The sequence below is a fragment of the Dasypus novemcinctus genome, chromosome 17 (genome assembly GCF_030445035.2).
Source record: "Dasypus novemcinctus isolate mDasNov1 chromosome 17, mDasNov1.1.hap2, whole genome shotgun sequence".
Lineage (NCBI taxonomy): Eukaryota > Metazoa > Chordata > Mammalia > Cingulata > Dasypodidae > Dasypus > Dasypus novemcinctus.
In genome coordinates, this window is record NC_080689.1 from 19,956,949 (window position 1) to 19,983,119 (window position 26,171).

The 26,171-nt window shown below is 37.9% G+C and overlaps 1 protein-coding gene across 1 annotated transcript in view; it reads left to right on the forward strand.

Annotated features, from left to right (window-relative positions):
• The window catches only part of TTC27 (tetratricopeptide repeat domain 27), a 217,687-nt gene that overhangs the window by 36,590 nt on the left and 154,926 nt on the right, over nucleotides 1-26,171 (forward strand). The window contains exons 8-9 of the mRNA XM_004452847.5: nucleotides 10,600-10,712; nucleotides 15,697-15,763. Of these exons, the coding sequence (XP_004452904.2) occupies nucleotides 10,600-10,712; nucleotides 15,697-15,763 (180 nt within the window). The remainder of the gene's footprint in view (nucleotides 1-10,599; nucleotides 10,713-15,696; nucleotides 15,764-26,171) is intronic.

Here is a 26,171-nt window from a genome sequence, read left to right on the forward strand (position 1 = left end):
AAGTTCTTTGGCTGCAAGAAAGAACATTTGATTTACTTCACTATTGGGAATATTTCTTAGTGCTAGAATAGCTTCTCTTGGTATTTATTCTGTTGTTGATTTTTAGTGGTTACCTGTGATTGTATTAATAGAATTGAGTGGAGAGGCATTCAGTTTATTAATTCCAAATAAGAGTACATAACTGATTGCTACAGTAATAAGGAGGTAGATAAATAATGCAACTGCCCAATATTTTTGAGACCAATGGGTTTAATCTAAGGCATTTTAGCCAAGATTCGGGATTAAACTTCTATACAAGAAATAGCATGAAGCCAAATTGGGAGTTTAAGAAAAGAGCAGGGAAAGCGGACTTGGCCCAATGGATAGGCGTCTGCCTACCACATGGGAGGTCCACGGTTCAAACCCCAGGCCTCTGTGACCCATGTGGAGCTGGCCCATGCGCAGTGCTGATGTGCACAAGGAGTGCCATGCCACGAGCCCCGCGCGCAAGGAGTGCACCCCGTAAGGAGAGCCACCCAGCGCAAATGAAAGTCCAGCCTGCCCAGGAATGGCACCGCACACACTGAGAGCTGACACAACAGATGATGCAACAAAAAGAAACAGATTCCTGGTGCCGCTGATAAGGATAGACACGGTTATGGAAGAATGCCCGGCGAATGGACACAGAGAGCAGACAACTGGGGGGGGGGTGGTGGAATAAATAAATAAATCTTTAAAAAAAAAAAAAAAGAGCAAAGCCATGAATTGCTCATTCTGGCACCAGCGATGGTGAATTTTCTACCATTTTCCCTGTGACTTTAGACAGTTTCATATCTGAGTCCTTAATGTAAACGCTGACCAGGGAGTTGCAGGCGGAAAGTGCAGGAGTGGAAAAATGGAGGGGGCAACAAAGCTGTGAAGGTGCCGCTCCTTCTTCCTCCCTCTCCCTTTCTCCGTCTTCCCTTTCCTCCTTCCTCCCATCTCTCCTCCCCAACCCACCCTGTCCCCTCTCCCCCCACACCCCACCTGCCTTTGGACACTGGCTCATGAGACTCCTCCCCTAGAGCAGGCAGAGGACTATTTTTTAATAAATAATATATGATTATTAATTATGAAGAATGTATAAAAAGGATGCATTATTTAATATTTTTATATTTGAAATAAAATACATTTGGGTAATCTTATGATCTTTGTTAATTACTAGTAAAAGATGGAAAGTACAAATAGTATGGTGTATGTATTGGTTAAATGGAAATGTAGCTTTATTCACATGAATGGAAGATAGAGTTGCTTGTTTAGTTATATATCATATTTCCTTATGTTAAAGACACTAGTAGATTATAAAAGACACCATCTGTTTAAAAGTACACTTCAGGGGAAAAAAATGAGCACCATTATACCTATTATAGTGATTGCCAGATGTGTCCTGATTAGAAACATTACAGTGTGAAAATAGATATCTCAGAATTGATTTTATTGCCATTGAGGAACTTAATATCTCCTTATGGGCCTTGCCAAATTTGTGATTTGTGGGGAATTAGATAGACTATAACTATTGGAAAAATATACTTCAGTGGGCCAACAACCAATGTGTAAATTAAAGACACAGTGTGTTCTGTATTGTTCATTTGCGGAGGTAGGGTGAGGTAGAAAACAGGGAAAACAATAAGTTAAAATTGTATATTCATAGAAAACAGAAACACATACATTATTAGCCATCACTGATAAATATGCATTAAATGATGAAAATAGTGTGTCCTGTATTTTGGTGCCAAATTATGTGCTGATTCCTTGATTCAGTAGAATTTTATGATTTTCTAGTGGAACTAAGGTAGAACAATATTTTAAATTGGGACTTATGAATTAAGTAAGTAGATACTGCACATGACCCATTTCAGTTTCCTAAGGAGGCTGCATAGGTACATAAAGAATCTTGAATGATGATTAAAACTCTTTTGATCTCCTGTTTGTATCTGGCAAATAAGTAATTCCCCTGTTGGTAGCACTGACTTTTCTCAGGCGTGCTTTGGTGTAGGGGAAGGAGTCCTGGGCTGAGAAGAACAAAGACTTAGATTCCTGTCATATCCTATCTAGCCTAGTTCCATATCATATCCTATCTAAGATAGCCTGGGTGAGAACCTGAGAAGGTTTTTCCCACATGACATTTTTTAGAAAAGGATCAGATTAGATATATAAAATCACTCTACAAGTGTGTTATTAAATATTGAATATTAATAAACAGGTTGCTACAACCTATAAGAATGTATAAGGGTGAGAGTTTTAGGGAACTGTAGAGCTGCACTATCCAGGGTGGTAAACACCAGCCACATGTGGATGGTAAGCTCTTTTTTTTTAAAATAAGGATTTATTTAAAAAAAATTTTTTTCTCTCCCCTTCCCCCCATCTTCTCCCTGCCAGTTGTCTGCTCTCTGTGTCCATTTGCTGTGTGTTTTTCTGTGTCCACTTGTATTCTTGTCAGAATGGGGAATCTTTGTTTCGTTTTGTTGCATCATCTTGCCGTGTCAGCTCTCTGCGTGTGCAGAGCCATTCCTGGGCAGGCTGCACTTTCTTTTGCACTGGGCAGCTCTCCTTACGGGGCACACTCATTGCGCGTGGGGCTCCCTTGTGCGGGGGACACCCGTGTGTGGCACTTGGCACTCCTTGCGCGCATCAGCACTGTGCATGGGCCAGCTCCACACCAGTGAGGACGCCCTGGGTTTGAACCCTGGACCTCCCATGTGGTAGGCGGATGCTCTATCAGGTGAGCCAAATCTGCTTCCCTGGTAAGCTCTTAATAGGTGGCTAGTCCAAATTGAGATATGCTGTATGTGTAAAATATACATCAGATTTTGAAGACTTGGTGTAAGCAAAACGAATGTGTAGTGCCTCAATAATTTTTCCGATATGTGTTAAAATGTTAATATTTTTAATGTATTAGGTTAAACAATTTCATATTTTTTATTTAAAATGTGGCTATCAAAAAATTAAAATTACGTATGTAGTGCCGTTTAAAAAATTATGACAGGCCTGTGTTGAAAATGGATGGCCACCAGAGGGTGCTGCATACCTGCTGACCCTGCCTTTTGAGGCCTGCTTCTTCTGGGAGTTAGCAGAGCCACTTTGTTCATGGAGCCTGAGGAGCAGCCTAAAGTTCTACATTCCTCCCAGCTAGCAGTTGCACTCTTTTCTTGAAACCGTTTTTACAGAGGTAGGCCTACAGTTAGGGCGAGTTCAAGGGCATACAAGGAAGGCTGTTCCTTTGGTCTGAGATTTGTGCAGATAAACTGCTTACCTTGACACCAGTTTCTACCGATTGATCTCTTAGCTGCAGACTATTTTCAGCATTCGAAAACCAGTGGGCTCTGCCTAGCTCCATTTGGTTCCTAAAGTCTCCCTTGCTTTAGCTATGCTTTCGTGAATTAGAAAAAATATTTAAATCAACTTTATTGAAGAATAAGTTACATAGAAACATACATACATAAAATAATTTACATACAACCCCAGGTAGTGGTGTCCTGAGGGCTGTGAAGACACACAGCTTCTATGGTCATGGCACATGTTTCTGGAGTTCAGTGCCTTGTCAGTGGGCCTTACTTTGGGATTTGTGCTCCTGAGTGTGATGGAGTTGGACTCAGATGTGACCTTTCTACACATGCCTCTTCTGTCACTTTTACTGAACCTGTGGTTGTTGCTGGGGTTGGTGTATACTCAGAAGACTTGAATCTCTGGACTGGCCATGTGCCAGCTGGGCCCCAAGCCCACCTATTCTCCAGTTTGTTGAACTTACCCAGGTCAGCTAACAGGGAGGTGAAGATAGTCAACCATGAAGATGGTCAGCCATCACACCAGGGAACCAAGAGTCCCTACAACCTCAAGGAAGGGAATTGTATCCTTCAGCCAAATGGAATCTAAGTCCCCTCTTGATTTAGAGGTGGAGTGGACATCACCATCCCAGGATCCACAGGATGGAGGAATAAAATATGGATTAGACTAGATTTACTGGTATTATACTATAGAACTATTGTGACTCTAGCAATGGAAGAAATAGTATCATTGATGTGGAGACAGTGGTCACAGTAGTTGCTGAGGGCAGGGAGAGGGAAGAAGAGAAGTGATGTGGGGGCATTTTTGGGACTTGGAGTTGTCCTAAATGATATTACAGGGACAGATGCAGGACATTATATAGATCCTGCCATAACCCACTGAATGGATTGGGAGAGAGTGTAAACTACAATGAAAACTATAATCCATGCTGTGTAGCAGTGCTCCAAAATGTGTTCACCAATTGCAATGAATTGTGCCACAATGACGAAAGAGGTTGTTGATGTGGGAGGAGCGGGAGGGGTGGGGTGTGGGGTATATGGGAACCTCTTACATTTTTTAATGTAACAGTTTTTGTGATCTGTGTATCTTTTAATAAAACAATAAAAATTCTAAACAAAAATAAATACAACGGAATATAATTCAGCTGAAAAAATAGTTTACATTTACCCATTTTAAATGTACAATTTAATGAGTTTTGGCAGTTGGATAGACCTGAAACTACGGCCATAATAAAAATATTGGACCATTTCCATCATTCCAACAAGTCCCCTCATGCCCCATTGTACTCAGTCCCCTTCCTTCCTACTGATCTGCTTTTCTGTCACAGACTAGATTTGCTTCTCTCAACTTACAAATAAACAGAATTATGGTATATATTCTTTTGTGCCTAGGTTCTTTTCACTTAGCATAATTTTTTTGAGATTCAACTGTGTTTCGTGTAACAGTAGTTATTCTCCTGTTTATGGCAGAGTAGTATTCCACCCTATGGTTAAGGGATGATGTTTTTATTCATTTACCTATTGGTGGAACATGGTATTAATTCTCTTGGTTAAATACCCTGGAATGGAATGGCTAGGTTGTATGGTGTTGTTTTTCCTATGTTAGAGAAGTTGTTGGTTTATAGAGCAATCATTGCATAAAACACAGGATTCCCATATACCACCCTATTATTAACACCTTGCATTGATGTGGAACATTTATTACAATTGATGATAGCCCAGTTTTTACATTTGTATAATTGTATAACTATTATGTAAACTATATAGTCTAAGGTTTAACTTAAGGTTCACTGTGTAATGGAGTTCCATGGATTTTTTAAATGTCCACTACCCCCTGAGATGGCTACTTTTTCTGTCTGCTCCTTGTTTCATCTTTTTGTCTGCTTGCTGTGTCTGCTCGTTGTATCTGCTCATTGTTTGTATGTCTTCTTTAGGAGGCATCAGGAACTGAACCAGGGACCTACCATGTAGGAGGTGGGTGCCCAGTTGCTTCAGCCACACTCACTCCCACCATGGATTTAAAAAAAAATATTCTATTACCATATATACAATTTAACATTTGCCCTTTCAATCACATTCAGATAAATATTTCAGTGCTGTTAATTATATTCACAGTGTGCTACCATCACCACCATACATTGCCAGAACATTTCCATCATTCCAAACAGGAACCCTGTACATTTTAAGTCTTAACTTCCCATTCCCTTCCCCATCCCATCTCCTGGTAACCTTTATGCTAGATTCTGACTCTATGAGTTTGCCTTTCCTAATTATTTCAAATCAGTGAGATCATACAAGATTTATCCTTTTGTGTCTGGCTTATTGCATTCAACATGATGTCTTCAAGGTTCATCCATATTGTTGCATGCATCAGGACTTTATTCCTTTTTACACCTGAATAATAGTCAAATGTATGTATATTTCACATTTTATTTATCCATTTACTGGTTGATGAACACTTGGGTTGCTTCCATCTTTTGGCAATTGTGAATAATGCTTCTGTGAACATCAGTGTGCAAATATCTGTTCCCGTCCCTGCTGCTTTCAGTTCTTTCAGGTATATCTCAAGTAGTTGGGTTGCTGGGTCATATGGAAGTTCTGTGTTTGGCTTTGTGAGGAACTGCCAGTGGCAGTGAATGAGTATTCCTGTTTCTTTGCATCCTCTCCACAATTTTAAAATAGCGGCCATTCTAATGCTTGTGAAAGATATGAGAAGCAAAGGTAAGTATATATATTTTTAAACAGATCAATTTTATTGATACATATTAATAAAGCACACAATTCATCCAACTTGTACAATCAGTGGTATTTGGTATCATCACATAGTTGTGCATTTATCACTTCAGTCATTATTAGAGCATTTTCATTATTTCAATAATAACAATAAAAACAGACAAACAAAACAAGAAAATACTTTATCTTCCTCCACTGTACATAACTAATGTTTCTGGCTATTTGATCCAAAGTATATAATCAGTGGCTTTTAGTATAATCGCAATGTTGTACCTTCATCATCTCAAAAATTTTAGAACAATTTTGGGAAGCGACTGTGGCTCAATCACTTGGGTTCCTGTCTACCACAGGAGGCCCTGGATTCACGTCCTGGGGCCTCCTTTGAAGGCAGGCTCTCCTGCACCGCCTGGCCATCGGGCACCGTGGCGCACCGACTTAGCAAGGTGACGCAACGAAAAGGGGAGACAAGCAAAAAAACACAGAAGAGCGTGCAGCAAAAGGGCACAGAGCAGACCGCAAGCAAACCGCAAGAAGGGAGGGGAAATAAAAATAAATAAATACAGACACAGAAGAATGCACAGCAAATGGACACAGAGAGGAGACAGCGTGCAAAAAGCCACAAGGGGAGGGGGGTGGATAAAAAAAAAAATAGAACGATTTCATTACTCCAAAAAGAAAGACTCCACACCCCTTAGCATTCCTTCCTCAGACCTACATAACCCCTAATCTCATTTCATCTTTACAAATTGATTTATATTTACATTTCATATAAATGAAATCATGCGCTATGTAGTACTCCATCTGGTCTCCTTCACTTAGTATAATGTTTTTTTTTTTTTTTTGGTCTGATAGTATTTAGTTCATAATAGTGCAATCATACAATTTGTCCTTTTGTATCTGGCTTCCTTTACTCAACATAATGTCCTCCAGGTTCAACCATGTTGCCATATGTTTCATGACTTCATTTTTTCTTACTGCTGCATAATATTCTGTTGTGTATATGCTCCACAATTTGTTTATCTGTTCATCAGTTGATGAACACCTGGTTGTTTCCAGCTTTTGGCTATTGTGAATAATGCTGCTGTGAACATTGGTGTGCAGATGTTTATTCATGTTCCTGCTCTCAGTTCTTCTGGGTATATACCTAGCAATGGTATTGCTGGGTCCCACGGCAAGTCTGTATTCAACTTTTTTAGGAACTGGCAAACCATCCTCCACAGTGTCTGTACCGTTCTACATTCCCACCAACAATGAATAAGCGTTCCTTTCTCCTTACATCCTCTCCAACATTTATGGTTTTTAATAGTGGACAGTCTAATTATGAAGTGGTAATCTCATTGAAGTTTTGATTTGCATTTCCCTAATCGCTAGTTGATTATGTTGAATATGTTGAATATGTTGAACATATTTTCATGTGTTTCTTTGCCGTTTATGTTTCTTTTTTGGATAGTTGTCTTTTCAAGTCTTTTGCCCATTGTTTTTTAATATACTTTTTTATTTTTTTTAAAAAGATACTTAAATTACATTAATATTACATAAAAAATATAGGGGTTTCTCATATGCCCTGCTCCCTACTCCTTCCATAATTTCCCTCATTAACAACATCCTTCATTAGTGTGGTACATTTGTTAACAATTGATGAACACATTTGAGAGCACTGCCACTAAGCGTGGATTATAGTTTACATTGTAGTTTACACTCTCTCCTGCAGAATTTTGTCAGTTATGACAAGATGTATAATAGCCTGTATCTGTCATTGCAATGTCATTCAGGACAATTCCCAAGTCCCGAAAATGCCCGCATATTACACCTGTTTTTCCCTCGCCCTCCCCTCAGAACCTCCCATGACCACTGTCTCCACATCAGTCATAAAAGTTCTTCCATTGCTAGAATCACAGTAAGTCTTTGGTAGAATACCAGTAAGTCTACTCTAGTCCATTGTTCATTCCCCAATCCTGAGGATTCTGGGATGGTGATGACCACTCCACCTCTAATTGAGAGTGGGCTTAGATCCTATGGATGGGCCTATCTTTCTTGAAGTTGCAGACTCTCACTGTTCCTTGGGATGGTCATTGTACATCAGCATCTCCTTGTTAGTTGTCCTAGGTGAGTCCAGTGAACTGGAGAGTAGGTATTGTAACTTTGTTGAGATTCAGGTTTTGCCTATTTTTTAATCAGATACTTTGTCTTTTTATTGTTGAGTTGTATGATCTCCTTATATATCATGGATATGTGATTGCCAAATATTTTCTCCCACTGAATCTGCTCCCTTTTCACCCTTTTGACAAAGTCCTTTGAGGTACAAAAGTGTTGAATTTTGAGGTGGTCACATTTATCTATTTTTTTTCTTTTGTTGCTCATGCTTTGTGCATAGGTTTAAGAAACTACTACCTACCACGAGATCTTGAAGATATTTTCCTATATACATTTTCTTCTAGGAGTTTTATGGTGATGGTTTTTATATTTAAGTTCTTGATCCATTTTGAGTTAATTTTTGTATAAGGAATGAGATGGAGGGGGGGTAAGTGTATTTTTAACTTTATGAGAAACTGTCAAACTGTTTCCCAGAGTGATCAAACTATTTTACATTCCCACCCTCAGTTAATGAGATGGCCAGTTCCTCTACTTCCTTGCCAGCACTCGGGATTGTCAGTCTTTTTAATTTTTCCCTTCTGGTGGGTGTATAGTGGTATCTCATAATTTTTACTATTTTTTGAAGATGCATTAAAAAGAAATCAGATTCATTGAGGTGTAACTTAAATACCGAAAAATTGAGTCATATGGTTTGATCAGATTTGACAAAGATATGCACCCAACCACAATTACTGTCAAGTAATTTTTGGAAGAGTTTGAGAAGGATTGGTGTTAATTCTTCCTGCAGTGTTTGGTAGAATTCACCAGTGAAGCCATCTGGTCTTGGGCTTTTTTTGGTTGGGAGCTTTTTTATTACTGACTCAATCTCATTATTTATTTGTTGGGTTCTTCTGTTTCTTGAGTAGTGTGGGTAGTTTGTGTGTTTCTAGGAATTTGCCCCTTTCATCTAGGTTACCTAATTTGTTGGCATATATATATATATTTTTTAAGATTTATTTTTATTTATCCCCACCACCACCACCATTGTTTGTGCTTGCTGTCTACTCTCTGTGTCCATTTGCTATGTGTGCTCTGTGTCTGCTATTCTTCTCTTTATGAGGTACGGGGAACTGAACCTGGAACCTCCCATGTGGGAGAGAGAGGCTCAATCCCTTGGGCCACCTCCACTCCTTGCTTTGTTGTATCTCTCATTGTGTTTCCTCTTTGTGTATCCTCTTTTGTGTCTCCTTGTTGCATCAGCTTGCTGCACCAGTTCGTCTTGTTCGTCTTCTCCAGGAGGCACCAGAAGTTGGCATGTGGCAGGTGGGATCTCAGTTGCTTGAGCCACATCCATTTTCCTTCACATGGTTTTTAATATTATCCTCTTACAGTCCTTTTTAATCAAGTGGGGTTAGTAGTAATGTCCCTTTTTTCATTTCTGATTTTAGTTATTTGTGCCTTCTCTTTTCTCTTTGTCAGTCTAGGCAAAGGATTGTCAATATTATTGGTCTTTTTAAAGAACTAACTTTTGGTTTTCTTGATTCTATGATTCTATTTTTTTAATTTTTTAGTTCTCTTTTCTCCACTCTAACCCTTGTTATTTCCTTCCTTTTTCTTACTTTGGGTTTAGTTTGCCCTTTTCCTAGTTTTTCCAGTTTTGAGTTTAGGTCTCTGATTTGAAATCGCTTTATTAATGTAAGCATTTAGAGGTATAAATTTCCCTCTCAGCACTGCCTTTGCTGCATCCTATAAGTTTTGATATGTTGTGTTTTTGTTTTTATTTGCCTCAAGATATTTCCTATTTTCCCTTGTGATTTCTTCTTTGACCCATTGGTTGGTTGAGTGTATGATTTAATTTTTACATATTTTTGAATTTGCCAGTTTTCACTGTTAGTGGTTTCTAGCTTCATTCCAGTATAAGAAGATAAAATGTGTAATTTCAATAATTTTTACTTTACTGAGATTTGTTTTTTGACCTGCCACATTCTCTGTCTTGTAGAATGAGCCATATAATTTGAGAACTGTGTTCTGCTGTGTGAATTGTTCTATATGTGTTTGTTAAGTCCAGCTAGTTTGTAGTATTGTTCAAGTCTATTATTTCCTTGTTGTTCATCTGTCTAGGTGGTCTGTCCATTAATGAAAGTGTCATATTGAATTTCCTACTATTACTATAGTACCATCTATTTCTCCCTTCAAATCTGTCAATATTTGCTTCATGTGTTTTGGGGCTCTAGTACATCTAGTGATAGGTGCATGCATGATTGTCAAAGTTATATCTTCTTGTTGAATTGACTCTTTTATCAATATATAGTGTCCTTCATCCGTTTTAACAGTTTTTTTAATCTGATATTCGTTTAGCCACTCCAACTCTCTTTTGGTTACTAATCTTAAAGAAAAAATTGTTATCCCCCCAAAAACATATCATGTACTCCTCTGATGAATGAACCAAATTTAATTTTTGGCCCAAATATTTTCTTTTGTGTTTCACCAGAATCTTGAGCTCAGTGATGATACTGTTTTGAATGAGATAAAGTTAGCAGATTGTGAACAGTTTCAGATGCCTGACTTATGTGCTGAAGAGCTTGCTGTTATCCTTGGAGTCTGGTAAGTGAATTGCTTACTTGGCTACTTTGACTTAATCTTTTTGGGGTATCGGGGATTGGGCTTTGAACCTGGGATCTTGTTTGTGGGAAGCTGGTGCTCAACCCCTAAGCCACATTGCCTCCCCTCTTATTTGTCTACTCTGAATACTTAGCATATCGGTTCTTTTGTGTTTGGGATACATCTTTATTAGGAGTTCTGAAGAGTCTGGATGAATAGGGCCTCCTGTAATGCCTCAGAAGGTCAACAGGGAACAGCTGGGCAGCAAGGAAAGGGTTTGAGTCCAAGAATTTCGAACACCTGTGAGTTGGTAGACTCATTCTTCTTACCTTCATAAACACGATTTCTTTGGTTAGCCTTAACTAGGAATAGATTATTTATAAAGTGTTAAAGATAGGTAAGAATGACTACTTTGACCTTTGAGGAAATTTCAAAGGATAAAATTATTTTAATACTGCCGAACTTCAGGTGTGATGAAAATAGTTTTTCCTTTTCTTTTTCTTTCTTATTTTAAAACAATTTCAAACTTGCAAGGTAGTTGCAAGGGCAATGCAGAAAACTTTTGAGATAAATTTCCAAAAAGATACCCTTTCACCCCTGAACACTTCAGTGTGCATGTCTGAACAATGGTATTTTTATGCATAGCCATAACCCATTTATCAAAATCAAGAAATTAACATTCATACTTTGCTCTCCTTCAATTCTCAAACCCCATTCAAGTTTTTCCAGTTGTTCCCCAAATCTCCTTTATAGCAAAAGGATCCAGTCCAGAGCATACAAATGTTATACATGTATTTGTCATGTCTCTTTAACCTCTGTCAACTTGGAGAAGTTACTCATTTTTGCTTTACTTTCATGATCTTGATATTTTTGAATTTACAAGCCAGTGATTTAGTAGACGTTCTCTCAGTTTGAATTTGTCTGATTTTTTTTCATGATTAAAATCAGGTGACTTATCTTTAGCAGGATATCAGAGAAGTAAAGCTTTGTGATTCTCATTGCATCTTTGCAGGTGGAGCATAAATTGAATTTGTTGTACTAAGGTGATGTTAACTTTGAAAACTTAAAATAGTGTCTGCCAGGCTTCTCCACCATTATTCTTCCCTTTGTTACTAGTATTTTGTATTACGTAAATATTCCATCCATCATCCAACTTTAAATTCATTCATTTATTTATCTTATTAAGGATTTGTGGATCTCTGTTTCATTCAGTAGGATATAATTTATTCATATCAGTATTTTTTTATTTATTATTTTTAGGAGGTACCAGAGATTGAACCTGGGACCTTGTGCATGGGAAGCATGTACTCAACCACTGAGTTACACCTGCTCCCCCATATCACAATTTTTTTTAATACTTTTTTTAAAATTAAAAGAAAACACTTTACATAAATGTTACATAAAAAATACAGGGGATTCCCACAAGCCCCACTCCCTACCCCTCCCACACTTTCCCACATTTACAACTTCCTTCATTGGTGTGATACTTTTGTTATATTTGATGAACACGTATTGGAGCATTGCCACTAAGTGTGGATTATAATTTACATTATAGTTTACTCTGTTGTACAATTTTGTAAGTTATGACAAAATATATAATAGCCTGTATCTGTATCAGAAATTTTTGGTGCTCAGATTGCCCCACAGTTGATTAGTGGGAGCCCCTTCAAGATATTTTCTGTGTCCTGTAGACCTGTTCTCCTCATTCTGTTAGCATGCCCTTACTTCTTGTTACAAGATGTTCCAGGCTGTCCTAACCCTAGAATTAGCTGTTGTTGATCCCTGGTTGATTTGAGTGGAGGAAGGTGTTTAGACACTAAGATTTGGGTCCTCAGTGTATTCATTGCTGTTGGGAATTATTGCTTCTAGGCCCTCTCAGCAGACAGAGCTAAGAAATAGATACATGTGTGATTAACATAAATATACTTGTATATATATGTATATACATTTACATCTATATTTTTATATCAGTTTTTCTATTGAGAACTATGAGTTCTTGCTATGTCCAATTCTATTCCAAATATCCACAGTGTTCATTTGGGTTTTTGTTTTTTATTTCTTCCTTTCCCTTATTTGTAACTTCCCTTTTCTGACAATGAAGATCTCAGACCCCAGTATCATCTGTATCTTTATTTATTTGATCATGCCTCCTGTAAGTTTCCAGCCTGTCACTGTAGGCAAACCCTCACCCCTGCACTGATGCCTATCTTGTTCGGTACTACTTTTGGACTGTGTTTCTGGAGAAGAGAAGGGGAAAGGGAAGAGAAAAAAGGAAGAGAAAGATCTGGGATCTTCAGAACACTACTTTTTTCCCCCCTCCCTTCTTTTCCTTTTATCACTTTCTCCTTTCCTTCTCTGCCCTTCTCTTCTATGTTGCCCTTTCAAAAGGTCTTTCCCAAGGTACTCAGTACAACCTGTGTCACTGTTGGCTCAGGGATAGTGTGTTGACACAGTGAGTATTCAGACCCTTCAATCTATTAATGCTATTTTTTCTTCCTTATGTTGTAAGACATACCTGACAGTAATCATGGGAATCCTGTTGCTCTGTATCAAGAACGGGTTCTTAACAAGGGGTCTGTGAGCTTGAATTTGAATAAAAAAACCAACATGTTATTTTTGTGGGGATATGTTGGTGCAGGTGTGATATATTTGTTAATAATGCATAGTACTAGTGTGGACTTAGTAAGGGGCCCATGATTTTCATCTGACTGGCAAAGGAGTCCATGGAACAAAAAAGTTAAGAACCCCTGATGAAGAAAGATGTATTTAAGGTTTAGGTTTGTAGGAGCAAAACACAAACTTCCTAGTTGATAGTCTGTCATTGTCATGTCTGTGGTGTCCCTGAGATTTAGTAATGTGCAAAATAGAATATCTCACAAAGTTACAATGTTAAAACAATTCAGTTAGTAAAGGCAGTTTAGTAAAGGGAGCATTTGAAAAAAAAGTTGTTCTTTTAACTCAATATCATTTCACCTAATTTATATTTGCAATAAGTTTTCATTTATATAAAAGCTGAATTCACTTTTGTGGTTTTTTATTTCTTTAAAAGGGATTATACTGATAAGAACTCTGTAAATCCAAATCAATTTTTATACCACAATATTTGATTCTAGTAACAGAATTTACATTTACTATGGAAAAATTATTTGTTCAATTCATCTTGATACATAGTATATTAATAATATGAATAGCAATGACTTGTGGGTAATATGTGCTAGGCTTTGTATCATGTGCTTTTACAATATCCCTCATTAATCTTCTAACTAGGAGTAGATGTTATTTTTCTCTATTTTCCAGATGGGAAAAGAGGGTTTGTATGGCTAAATGACAAAGCAGGATTTGAATTCAGGTTTTACTTACTCCAAATACTGATTACTTTTGTTTACTATATTTTGAAATGTTATTTTGGCAAATTCATACTTGTCAACTCCTCAGAAAATTAAATCAAGCCAAATAAATATATTCTCAGGCATATATATGGAATTCAAGTTCAAGGTATGACCTGACTCAGTGACTATTGAGCATGTAGCATTTCACTTTTTCTGTATATTCTATGTAACGAGTTTTATTATGAAAGATAAACAATGAGTAATTTTGAATGAGGCTTTTATCTTGGAAAAGTTTTTATACTCATGTTCACTCATCAGAATCAGAATCATAGAATTGCAAGCTTGTCTTGCTACCTTGATAATGATTCTGTATGGAGTCAAACTCGAAATGTTTATAAGTGTATTTCTATTTGTGTGTGTTTGTATTTCAAACAAAATTATTTTTTAGTTCTTTGCCTCCCATTTATTTACTCTTTCTTACCAATAATGAAAAAATAGGTTTGTTTTTAAAAATTATACAAATATTTCATGATCATTATAAAATTCTCAAACAGTATTGAAAATTACAAGGAAGTAGTGCTATTTAACGGGTGGTATTTCTTTTTAATTTTTAGCCTGTGAAATATTTACATACAGAAGATTTTATATGTGTGTGTATATATGTAAGGTATAAAATATAATAAAGTGATTTAAGGCTAGAAAATTACAAATATCATTGGCCCAGTCTATGTGCTTCTTCCCTGTCTCATCCTCTAGCTTCTCCTCAAAAAGTAACTGTGCTCCTAGATTTTGTGTTTATCATTTTCTTGCCTTTTCAAATATGTATATATATAAAAGATATTTTTATACCTTGAATCAAACCTCTACATAAATCGCTTCATTTTGCCTGTTTTTGAGTTTTATAAAAGTGATTTCTTATTTAATGCAGTCTTCTGTGCTTTGCTTTTTCTGACAGTACTTTGTATGATTCATTCATTTTGTATGCAGCTGCAGTGCACTTTGCAGTACAGCATTCCATTGGGTGAATTATGTCACACTTTATTCATTCTCCTTTTACATTTGAGTTGTTTCTAAGTTTTTGGTATTACATACAGTATTAATGTGGATAGTTGTGCATATGATTCCTGGTACACACATTTAAGAATTAACTTAGGCACTATAAATAGGAGTGGAATTGCTGAGTAGAGGATGTGTACATGTTCATTTACAAAAGAGTGCCAAATTATATTCCAAAATGGTTCTACCAAATTAGACTCAGATAGCAGGATTTAAGAATTCCTATTCTACCTCTTTGAAAACTTAATTTTTACCTCTCTAGGGGGTATAGTAATATTTTAATTTTTTTTGGCATGTTTAGTAAACAAGAGTTGGTGCCAAATAATTCTTTCTGTTTTCTTTGTTGAATGGCAAAGACTGGATTATTTTTTCTATAAAGATAAATTATGTTGGCATTTAGTATATCAACCACAATTATTTGTTAGTATTAGTTTTTATACTTTAAGCAAAGTCTTATCTAAAAGTGTATATAATGCAATAATATTAAAATATATACTTTCAAATATATAAAATAGAGATTTTTACTTTTTAAAACTTACTTTTCGTTAGATAAACTTAGATTTTAGGATCAATTTACTTTTTTTTTCTCTCTCAATTTAAAGCACAAACTTCCAAAAGAATAACCCAGTACATAAGTTAACTGAAGAGGAGCTGCTGGCATTTACATCAGTGAGTAATGTCTTTTTATTTTTTCCATTTCCTTTTTTTCCACTTGTAAATTATTTTGCCTCTGGAATATTCTTGCCTCAGATTGCTCATATTGAAAACACTACCACCTAAGGAAATTCAGGGGGAAAAAACCCCATCTTTGTGGTTTCTAAGCCACATATATCTTGCTGCTTATTTAAACTTGACCATTTTTATTTGTACTTGTTTGGATTTGAAGGTAGTGACTAAATATTTCTTGTTCATTATTTTATCTTAGGGCCTAGTCCAGTATATCCTGCATCGTAGGTGCTCAGTAAATATTTGTTGAATGATTAAATGAAGTGACAGAGCTAGAGCTTGAATTTTACTTCAGAGACTCTATAGCCTGCAGATCCTAATTGTTGCATTTGACAAGTAGGAGTGCATTGCTTATCTCTTGGACAGTGTCAGTGGAATATCTGGATAGTTATCTCATTGCAGAGATTTAAGAAAGGAATGGGGGTTATTTTATTTTCCTAGGCTGCTCAAGCCAATATTATGAAATGAGTTAGGTTAAACAATGGGAATTTATTTCCTTACAGTTTTGAGGCTAAAAGACAGTGCAAATCAAGGCATCAAGGTGGTGGTTACTCCCCAAAGACTGTTGTGTTTGGGGGCTGGGTGCCAGTGATCCTTGGCTCCTCTGTCGCATAGTAAGGCATGTGGCCATGTCTTCTGGTCTCTACCTTCTCTCCTGGGTTCCGTGAATGTTCAGCGTCTTGCTTCCTGTTGCTTTCTTTCTATCTGAACTTTCACTCCATGTTATAAAGGACTTTAGTAATAGGGTTAGGACCCATCCTGATTGAGTTGGGCCACACCTACTGAAGTAACTTCATCGAAAGACTTACTTACAATGGGTTCACACTCACAGGAATGGATTACATTTAAGAACATGCTTTTCTGGGGGGTATGTACAACTTCATATCACCACAAGGGTTATAAGAAAATACAGTTGATAGATAATGGACAGAGTTGGAGAAGAATGGCAGTGAAGAGGAAAGAGAGTTCACTTGTGGATGCAAGATCAAAGAAGGGTTTTCATGAAGAAGTCACAGAGTATCTTTTTAGCTTTATGGATAAAGTCATTCAGTATCTTTTTAGTTTTATGGATAAAGTCATTCAGTATCCTTTTAGTTTTATGGATAAAAAGAAGATACAGAAGTGACTGTGGCTCAACTGATAGAGCATCCGTGTACCATATGGAGAGTCCAGGGTTTGATCTCCAGGGCCTCCTGACCCATGTGGTGAGCTGGCCCATGAGCAGTGCTGCCACGCACAAGGAGTGCCGTGCCATGCAAAAGTACCCCCATGTAGGGGTGCCCCATGCTCAAGGAGTGTGCCCCGCAAGGAAAGCTGCCCCATGCAAAAGAAGCACAGCCTACCCAGAGTGGTGCCACACACACAGAGAGCTGACGCAGCAAGATGAAGCAACAAAAAAAGCAACACAGTTTCCTGGTGCCACATGACAAGAGTGCAGACACAGAAGAACACACAGTGAATGGACACAGAGAACAGAAAACAGGGGGGAAGGGGAGCAAAATAAAAAAAAAAAAATCTTAAAAAAAAAAAGATATACACTTTCTTTAATGAACACAAGTTGCATAGTGTCTATCATTTTCAAAGGCATTTTATTATTGTAGTTAGTAATCATGTTAGAATTCTGTTGTTTTCTTCCCTTGTTTATTTTATAGATATGGCAAAGATTACTTTTGTCAGGTGAAAAAGAAAGCTAGTTTTGTATTGGAATATAAATCTTGCAAATTACCATGTTCCGTATGCCCTCTTGAAACTGGTTCATTGTTAGTCATTTGAGTCCTCCTGATGGCTGTTTTATTTTCCCATTTCAGTATTCTTAGAAATCTTTGGATATAATTTATTATTATATCATGTATATTTTAGATAACTCTGTGGGAATTTCCTTATTTATCCATTATGTATAGCATAAGAAATTTGATAAACTAATGTGTTAAAATTTGTTTTTGGGGAGTGGATGTGGCTCAAGCAGTTGAGCACCTGCTTCCCATATGGGATGTCCTGGATTTGGTCCCAGTGCCTCCTAAAAACAAAAATACAAACAACAGGCAAAGAAACAAAAAAACCAACTCAGGGAAGCCAATGTGGCTCAGTAGTTGAGTGCTGGCTTTCCACATTGAGGTCCCAGGTTCAATCCCCAACCCTGGAACCTCAAAAAGAAAACTTTTTAAGAAAGTGTATTTAAAAGTACTAATTAGGTAGTTCCCCACTTATTCATTGAGCTCGTATGTATTTAATACATATTGAATACCAGACATTGTGCTGGTCACTGGAGATAAAGCAGTAAACAGTCTTTTCTCTCCTAGAATTTATATCAGTTTAAATCCTAGTGGGGGAAATATTTGGTGGATAAAGAGAGAAATAGATATTTAATAGAGGTGCTAAGGATAAATAGAAAACAGGGTAAGGGGATAAGAATGGGATCAGTGCAGTTGTTTTAGACAAGATGGTCAGGGAAGATCTTGTGGAAAGGTACTATTTCAACACAGATATGAGTAAAGTGAGGGCACAGGGAAGGATATAGAAGATCTGGAATGGCTGTGAGCTTGAGTCCCCGTGTACTCATAGGAGTACAGAGCAGGATGGGGACAAGTATCTGGATGATAAAGGATAACCCAGGAAGCTTGGGTTTTGTGATAAATGAAGTAAATGGATGTAGAATATGATAGGAAATTTTCCTGCTGGTCTCTTATGGGGAGGATGACCAGTAGGAAAATCTTTTTGGGATTGGTCTCATAAGCAGTTTATGGTGGCACATAGATTATCTGCAATTATCCTGAAAAGATACAAAAATACTGTATTTACATTCAAACATATAATTTTTTTACCATTTCATGTAGTTTGGATGATTTTTCTTTCCTTTTTTTAACCCACCGTTTGGATATGTTGTTTAATCTCTATTTTCCCTTTTTCTGCCCATTATTAATTTCCAGCTTTATTCTGTTATTATCAGAGAAAGTGTTTTGTATAATTTCAATCTTTTAAAATTTATTGAGACTTGTCTTGTGATTCAACTTATGGCCTATCTTGGAGAAGGATCCATGAGCACTTGAAAAGAATGTATTTCCTGCTGTTTTGGGTTACAATCCTCTGTAGATGTTTGTTAGATCTAGTTCATTTATCATATTATTCAAGCTCTCCGTTTCTTTATTTAGCCTCTGTCCAGATGTTCTATCCAATACTGAGAGTGGTGTATTGAAGTCTCCAACTATTATAGTAGAGATATCTATTTCTTCCTTCAGCTTTGCCAGTGTGTGCCTCATGTATCTTGGGGCACTGAGGTTAGGTGCATAAATATTTAGAATAGTTATTTCTTCTTGTTGAACTGCCCCTTTTATTAATATATAATGACCTTCTTCATCCCTTGTAGCAGTTTTGCATTTAAAATCTATTTTGTCCTATATTAGTATCACTACTGCAGCTATTTTTTTGTTACTGCTTGTGTGGAATATCTTTTTCCAGCCTTTCACTTTTAACCTGGTTGTGTCCTTATGTTTGACATGTGTCTCTTGTAGACAACATATAGATAGCTCATATTTTTTAATCCATTCTCTCAGTCTGTGTCTTTTGATTTGGGAGTTCAGGCCATTAACATTCAATGTTATAACTGTAAAGGCATTACTTACTTCTTCCATTCTGACCTTTGGCTTTCTGTTGTCATATCATACTATTGTTTATCTTTTTATTACCCTTTTTAATAATCTTCATTTCTAAACTCTTTGTAAGTCTCTTGCCCTTGTTTTTCCCTTTCAGGCTGCAGAACTTCCTTTAGTATCTCTTGTAATGCTAGTCTTTTGGTAACATAGTCTATCAGTTTTTGTTTGTCTGTGAATACTTTGAACTCCCCTTCATTTTTGGATTACAGCTTTGCCAGATACAGAATTCTTGGTTGGCAGTTTTTCTCTTTCTCAATACCTTAAATACATCATACCACTTTCTTCTCACCTCCATGGTTTCTGATGAGAGGTTGGCACTTAATCTTATAGCGTTTCCCTTGTATGTAATTCTTTGCTTTTCTCTTGCTGCTTTCAAAATCTTCTTTCTATTCTTGATTTTTGTCATTCTGAATAGTAGGTGTCTTGGGATAGGTCTATTTGTGTTTGTTTGGGGTGCATTGCCCTTCTTGTATATTGATATTTATGTCTTTCATAAGGGTAGGGAAATTTTCAGTCATTATTTCCTCAAGTATTATTTCTGCCCCTGTTCAATTGTCTTCATCTTCTGGTACACTGAAAATGTGTATATTTTTGCGTTTCTCATCGTCATTCAATTCCCTGAGGCCCTGTTCCATTTTTTCAATTCTCTCCTTTTTCTTTTCTCCTCTTTTCCAGTTCAGATGTTCTGTCTTCAAAATCACAAATTCTGTCTTCAAGCATTTCAAATCTGCCTTTATGTGCCCCTAATGTATTTTTAATCTCATCTATCATGTCTTTCACTCCCATAAGGTCAGTTAGTTTTCTTTGCAGACTTTCAAATTGTGCTCACACAGTGTCTTCTTAATATCCTTTATCTCTTCAGTCATATTTTCCTTCAATTCTTTAAATTGATTTAGGAGATTTGTGTGATTATCATTGATTAATTGCCTTAAATCCTGAATCTCTTCAGGATATTTGGTTTGTCCCTTTGACTAGGCCATCTCTTCCTGTTTCCTAGTATAGCTCATGATTTTTTGCTGATGTCTAGGCATCTGATATGTTGGTGAATTTACTCTGATGGCCAATCTCTCTCTCTTGCCTATTGTTATTATTTTTTCACCACTCTTCTTTGATATTTGGCTCAACTTATCCTAAGTCTTTAAAACTGCCCAGATTAAATTATCAAAATTGTACCAGGGACTCACTAATGGGGCACAGACTTTCTCCAGGGCTGGGGTAAAGAGAGCTCTAAAAGCAGTTTTTGTCCATGTAATTTCCAGACTGGCCAGCAGATGGCACTTGTTGGTGCCCCTTTCTGTGGAGGTGTATCTTTCTTGATTTTCCTTGGTTTTCCTCTGGCCAGAGCCAAGATTCAAAGTGGGCTCCGCTGGCCGAATTCACTGAAGAAAAGCCCCCCTACTCCCTCTCCTTTTTCCCTTGTAACAGCTGAAGGGAAGAAGATGTCCACTTCCCTTTCAGTCTGCTGAAATGAGCCAGGTGTCTTATTCCTGCTAAATTTTTTGGGTGGGGGAGAGAAGCCCTTCCCAGCAGCGAGAACAACAACAACACAGTTTGTTGTGTAGGCTTCTTTGTCTCTTTGTCCCTAACTCTCCTGGGAGTTATGAAGCACTGTCCTGGTCTGATGACCCCTAAAGCAGATCCCTTGGGCAGATTTGCCACTTCCTCTGTTGTTTTTATGAGAGATCTGAGCATTATCTGCTTAATCCAGCACCATCTTCTCACAATCCCCTTATAGTCTCCTTTCTTTAAACTTTTTCCTTTCTTCAAACTATTCTTATTCCTCTATACTGTGTGGTACTTCTGAAGTGAATAACACTGCTAATTCTAATTAATATATCACTTCTAGTTTGCAACAAGGTCATAAATTTTAAGTTTCAAACTTTCTCTGTAGGTCTTTTTTTTTATTTTAAAGATTTATTTTTTATTTATTTCTCTCCCCTCCCCCCCCCCCCCCAGTTGTCTGTTCTCTGTGTCCGTTCACTGTGTGTTCTTCTGTGACTGCTTCTGTCCTTATCAGTGGCACCGGGAATCTGTGTTTCTTTTTGTTGCATCATCTTATTGTGTCAGCTCTCCGTGTGTGCGGCACCATTCTTGGGCAGGCTGCACTTTTTCGCACTGGGCGGCTCTCCATATTGTGCGCACTCCTTGCGTGGGGCTCCCTTATGCGGGGGACACTCCTGCGTGGCACGGCACTCCTTGTGCGCATCAGCACTGTGCATTGGCCAGGTCCACCCAGGTCAAGGAGGCTTGGGGTTTGAACTGCGGACCTCCCATGTGGTAGGCAGACCCCTATCCATTGGGCCGAGTCTGCTTCCCTCTCCCTAGGTCTTTATGCTATATAAATTTTCTGCTCTCTATCCTCCTCTAGCTTTTTTTAAAATCAGAAGTGGCCTGAAAACTGATTTCTTTTGGGAGAAAGCTGTTTGATTAGTGTGATTCACAGTGCCAGTTCTAATTCTTCTAAAGCAAAGAGCTTCTTGATCCCAAGTAAATCTTTAATTGTTAAGAAGTATGAGCAAGAAACTTATGAGTGCGGAAGGCTTTTAGGAGCCCATTGTGTACTTTGGACCTCTGTATTTCTCCCTCTCTTAAAATCCCAAGTGAAGCACACAAAATATTCAAGAAAAGCCAAATCATCCCTTGTTAACCTATCTTCTTTTCATATCAGTCTTTTATTTTTTTAAGATTTATTTATTTATTTAATTCCCCCCTCCCTCCCCCGGTTGTCTGTTCTCTGTGTCTATTTGCTGCATCTTGTTTCTTTTGTCCGCTTCTGTTGTCGTCAGCGGCACGGGAAGTGTGGGTGGCGCCATTCCTGGGCAGGCTGCACTTTCTTTCATGCTGGGCGGCTCTCCTTATGGGCGCACTCCTTGTGCATGGGGCTCCCCTACACGGGGACACCCCTGCGTGGCAGGGCACTCCTTGCGTGCATCAGCACTGCGCATGGGCCAGCTCCCCATGGGTCAAGGAGGCCCGGGCTTTGAACCGCGGACCTCCCATGTGGTAGATGGACGCCCTAACCACTGGGCCAAGTCTGTTTCCCTTCATATCAGTCTTATCCCCTTTTTGTACATAATACTGAAGAAGATAATATAATTTAGTACTGGCCCCTGGTTTCAATGGAGAAAGAAATTTTCTTTATATCCTGTGTAGCTCCAAAAGAATATTTGAGGCAAGATGGACCACTTTTAGTTGGTAGCCCGTTTCTGAACTGTTGTAATTTTGTTTTCACCTCTCTTTTGGTGTGAATCATGTTTTGGGTTATATTATAATTATTTACATATATGTCTTACCTTCTCCAGAAGACCATAAACTTCCAGTTTTAGTGTTTGAACTCTATTCTTTTCTGGGTCTTCTACATGGCCTGGTATTGTGCATCTATGCTTTACTCATAGTTTTGCTCAAGAAATGTATAGGCGTATCCTGGAGATATTGTGGATTTGGTTCCAGAGCACTGTACTAAAGCAAAAATCACAATAAAGCAAGTGATGAATTTTTTGGTTTCTCAGTGCATATAAAATTTATGTTTGTACTATAGTCTATTACGTATTCAATAGCATTATAGCTAAAAAAAATGTACATCCATAATTAAAAATGCTTTATTGCTAAAAATGCTAACCATCTTCTGAGCCTTTGATGATTCATAATCTTTTTGCTGGTAGAGGGTCTTGATTCTTTGTTGATGGCTACCGACAGATCAGGGTGGTGTTGCTGAAGGTTGGGGTAGCTGTGGCAATTTCTTAAAATAAGGCAATAATAAAGTTTGCCATGTTGATTGACTCTTCCTTTCACAGAAATTTTCTCTGTAGTACGTGATGCTATTTGATAATTTTTTTTTTTCCAAGACCAGGGATTGAACCCAGGACCTTGCACATGGGAAGTAGGCAAACACTGAGCGACATCCACTCCCCTTGATAACATTAGTTATCACAGTAGAACTTTTTTCACAATTGGAGTCAATCCTCTCAATCTCTGTCATTGCTTTGTAACTAAGTTTATGTAATATTGTAAATCCTTTTTTTTTTTCATTTCAACAGTGCTCACAGCATCTTCACCAGGAATATAATCCATCTCAGGAAACCACTTTTCTTGTTCCTCCATAAGAAACAACTCCTCATCTGTTAAACTTTTATAATGAGATTGCAGCAATTCAGTCTTATCTTTAGGCTCCATTTCTAATTCTAGTTGTCTTGCTCTTTCTACTACATCTGTAGTTATTTCCTCTACTGAAATCTTGAACTGCTGAAAGTCATCCAAGAAAGTTGAAATCAGCTTCTTCCAACCTTCTATTAATGTTAATATTTTGACTTCCTCCTATGAATTATTAATGTTCTTAATGACATCTAGTGTGAATCCTTTCTAAGATAGTTTTCAATTTCCTTTGCCCAGATCCATCAGGGGAATCACTATCTATGGCAGCTATAGCCTTATGAATGTATTTCTTAAATAATAAAACTTGCAACTCAAAATGACTCCTTGATCCATGGGCTACAGAATGGACATTATGTTAGCAGGCATGAAGAGAAGATTACTCTCATACATTTCCACCAGAGCTTGTGGATGAACAGTTGCATTGTCAATGAGCAGTCATATTATAAAAAAGGAATCTTTTTTCTGAGCAGTAGGTCTTAACAGTGGGCTTAAAATATTCAGTAAACAGATGTGCTCTCCTCTAGGCTTTGTTATTCCATTTATAGAGCACAGAGTAGATTTAGCATGATTCCTAAGGGCCCAGAAGTTTTGGTATGGTAAATGAGCATTAAATTCAACTTAAATTCACCATCTGTATTAGCTCCTAAGAGAGCCAGCCTGACCTTCGAAGTTTTGAAGCCTGGGATTAACTTTTCCTCTCTAGCTGGGAAAGTCCTAGACGACATCTTCTTCTAATAGGAGACTGTATGGTCTATATTGAAATTCTGTTGTTCAGTGTAGCCATCTTCAACAATTATCTTATCTAGATCTTCTAGATAACCTGCTGCAGCTTCTGCATCAACACTTGCTTCTTCACCTTGTACTTTAAAGATTTACTTATTTTTTTTAATTTCCCCTTCCTCCTCCCTCCGCCATCTGTTCTCTGTGTCCATTCATTGTGTGTTCTTCTGTGTCCGCTTGGATTCTTGTCAGCAGCACCAGAAATCTGTGTCTCTTTTCGTTGTGTTTTCTTGCTGTGTCAGCTCTCCGTGTGTGTGGCACCACTCCTGGGCAGGCTGTGCTTTTCTCATGCTAGGCAGCTCTCCTTGCAGAGTGCAGTCTTTGTGCGTGGGGCTCCCTTACGCGGGGGACACCCCTGTAAGGCACAGCCCTCCTTGCACGCATCAGTACTGCATGTGGGCCAGCTTATCACACCGGTCAGGAGGCCCTGGGTTTGAACCCTGGACCTCCCATGTGGTAGGTGGATGCTCTATCAGGTGAGCCAAATCCACTTCCCCACCTTGCACTTTTTATGTTGTGGAAATGACTTCTTTCCTTAAACCTCGTGAACTAACCTCTACTAGTTCCCAGTTTTTCTTCTGCAGCTTCCTCACCTCTCTCATCCTTCACAGAATTGAAGAGAACTTGGGCCTTCCTCTGGATAAGGCTTTGGCTTAAGGGCATGTCGTGGCTTGTTTGATCTTCTATCCAGACCACTAAATCTTTCTTCATATTAGCAATAATAAGGTTTTGCTTTCTTGTCATTCATGTGTTCACTGGAGTAGCACTTTTCATTCCCTTCAAGAATTTTTCCTTTGCAGTGCCATCTTGGCTAACTATCTCAAGAGGCCTAGCTTTTGACCTGTCTTGGTATTTCATCTCATCTCATTGCTTCTCCTCTCTTCCCCTGTCCCCTCTCCACTCATTTCATTAATTTCATTTCATTTTTTCGTCTTGGCTTTTGACATGCATTCCTTACTAAGCTTAGTCATTCCTAGCTTTTTTTTTTTTATGTACCAGGGATGGGGATTGAACCAAGACCTCATGTGTGGGAAGCCAGTGCTCAACCACTAAGTTTCAGTGCCTTCCCTGAGTTTGTTTTTATGTTTGTTTGCTTGTTGTTTGTTTTCTTTTGTTTTTAGGAGGCACCAGAAACTGAACCTGGGACCTCCCATGTGGGAAGCAGGTGTTCAACCACTTGAGCCACATCTGCTCCCTCTAACTTTTGTTTTAAATTGAGAGACATGTGACTTTTCCTTTCACTGGAACACTAAAAGCCGTTGTAGATTATTACTTTGCCTATATTCAGTGTTGTTATGTCTTGGAATAGGGAGGCCTGAGGACAGGGAGAGAATGGGGGAACAGCTGGTTGGTGGAGCAGTCAGAACACATACATTTATCGAATAAGTTTACTGTCTTACATGGGTCCAGTTTGTGGTGCCCTAAACAATTACAGTAGTAACATCAAAGATCACATATCACTGTAACAAATATAATAATAATGAAACAGTTTGAAATGTGAGAACCTACCAAAATGTGACACAGACATGAAGTGAGCACATGCTGTTAGAAAAATGGCTCTGATAGACTTGGTCCACAGGTTTGTTGTTCAATTTGTAAAAAACACAATATCTACAAAGCACAATAAGGTGACATGCAATAAAAAGAGGTATGCCTGTATGTAAATGAGAAGAATGAGTGAATGAAATATAATAGAACCTGGAATAGATTTATTTCTTTCCTGCACCTTGGTGCTGCACTACTACACTTAGTTCCATAGATGACAGGAA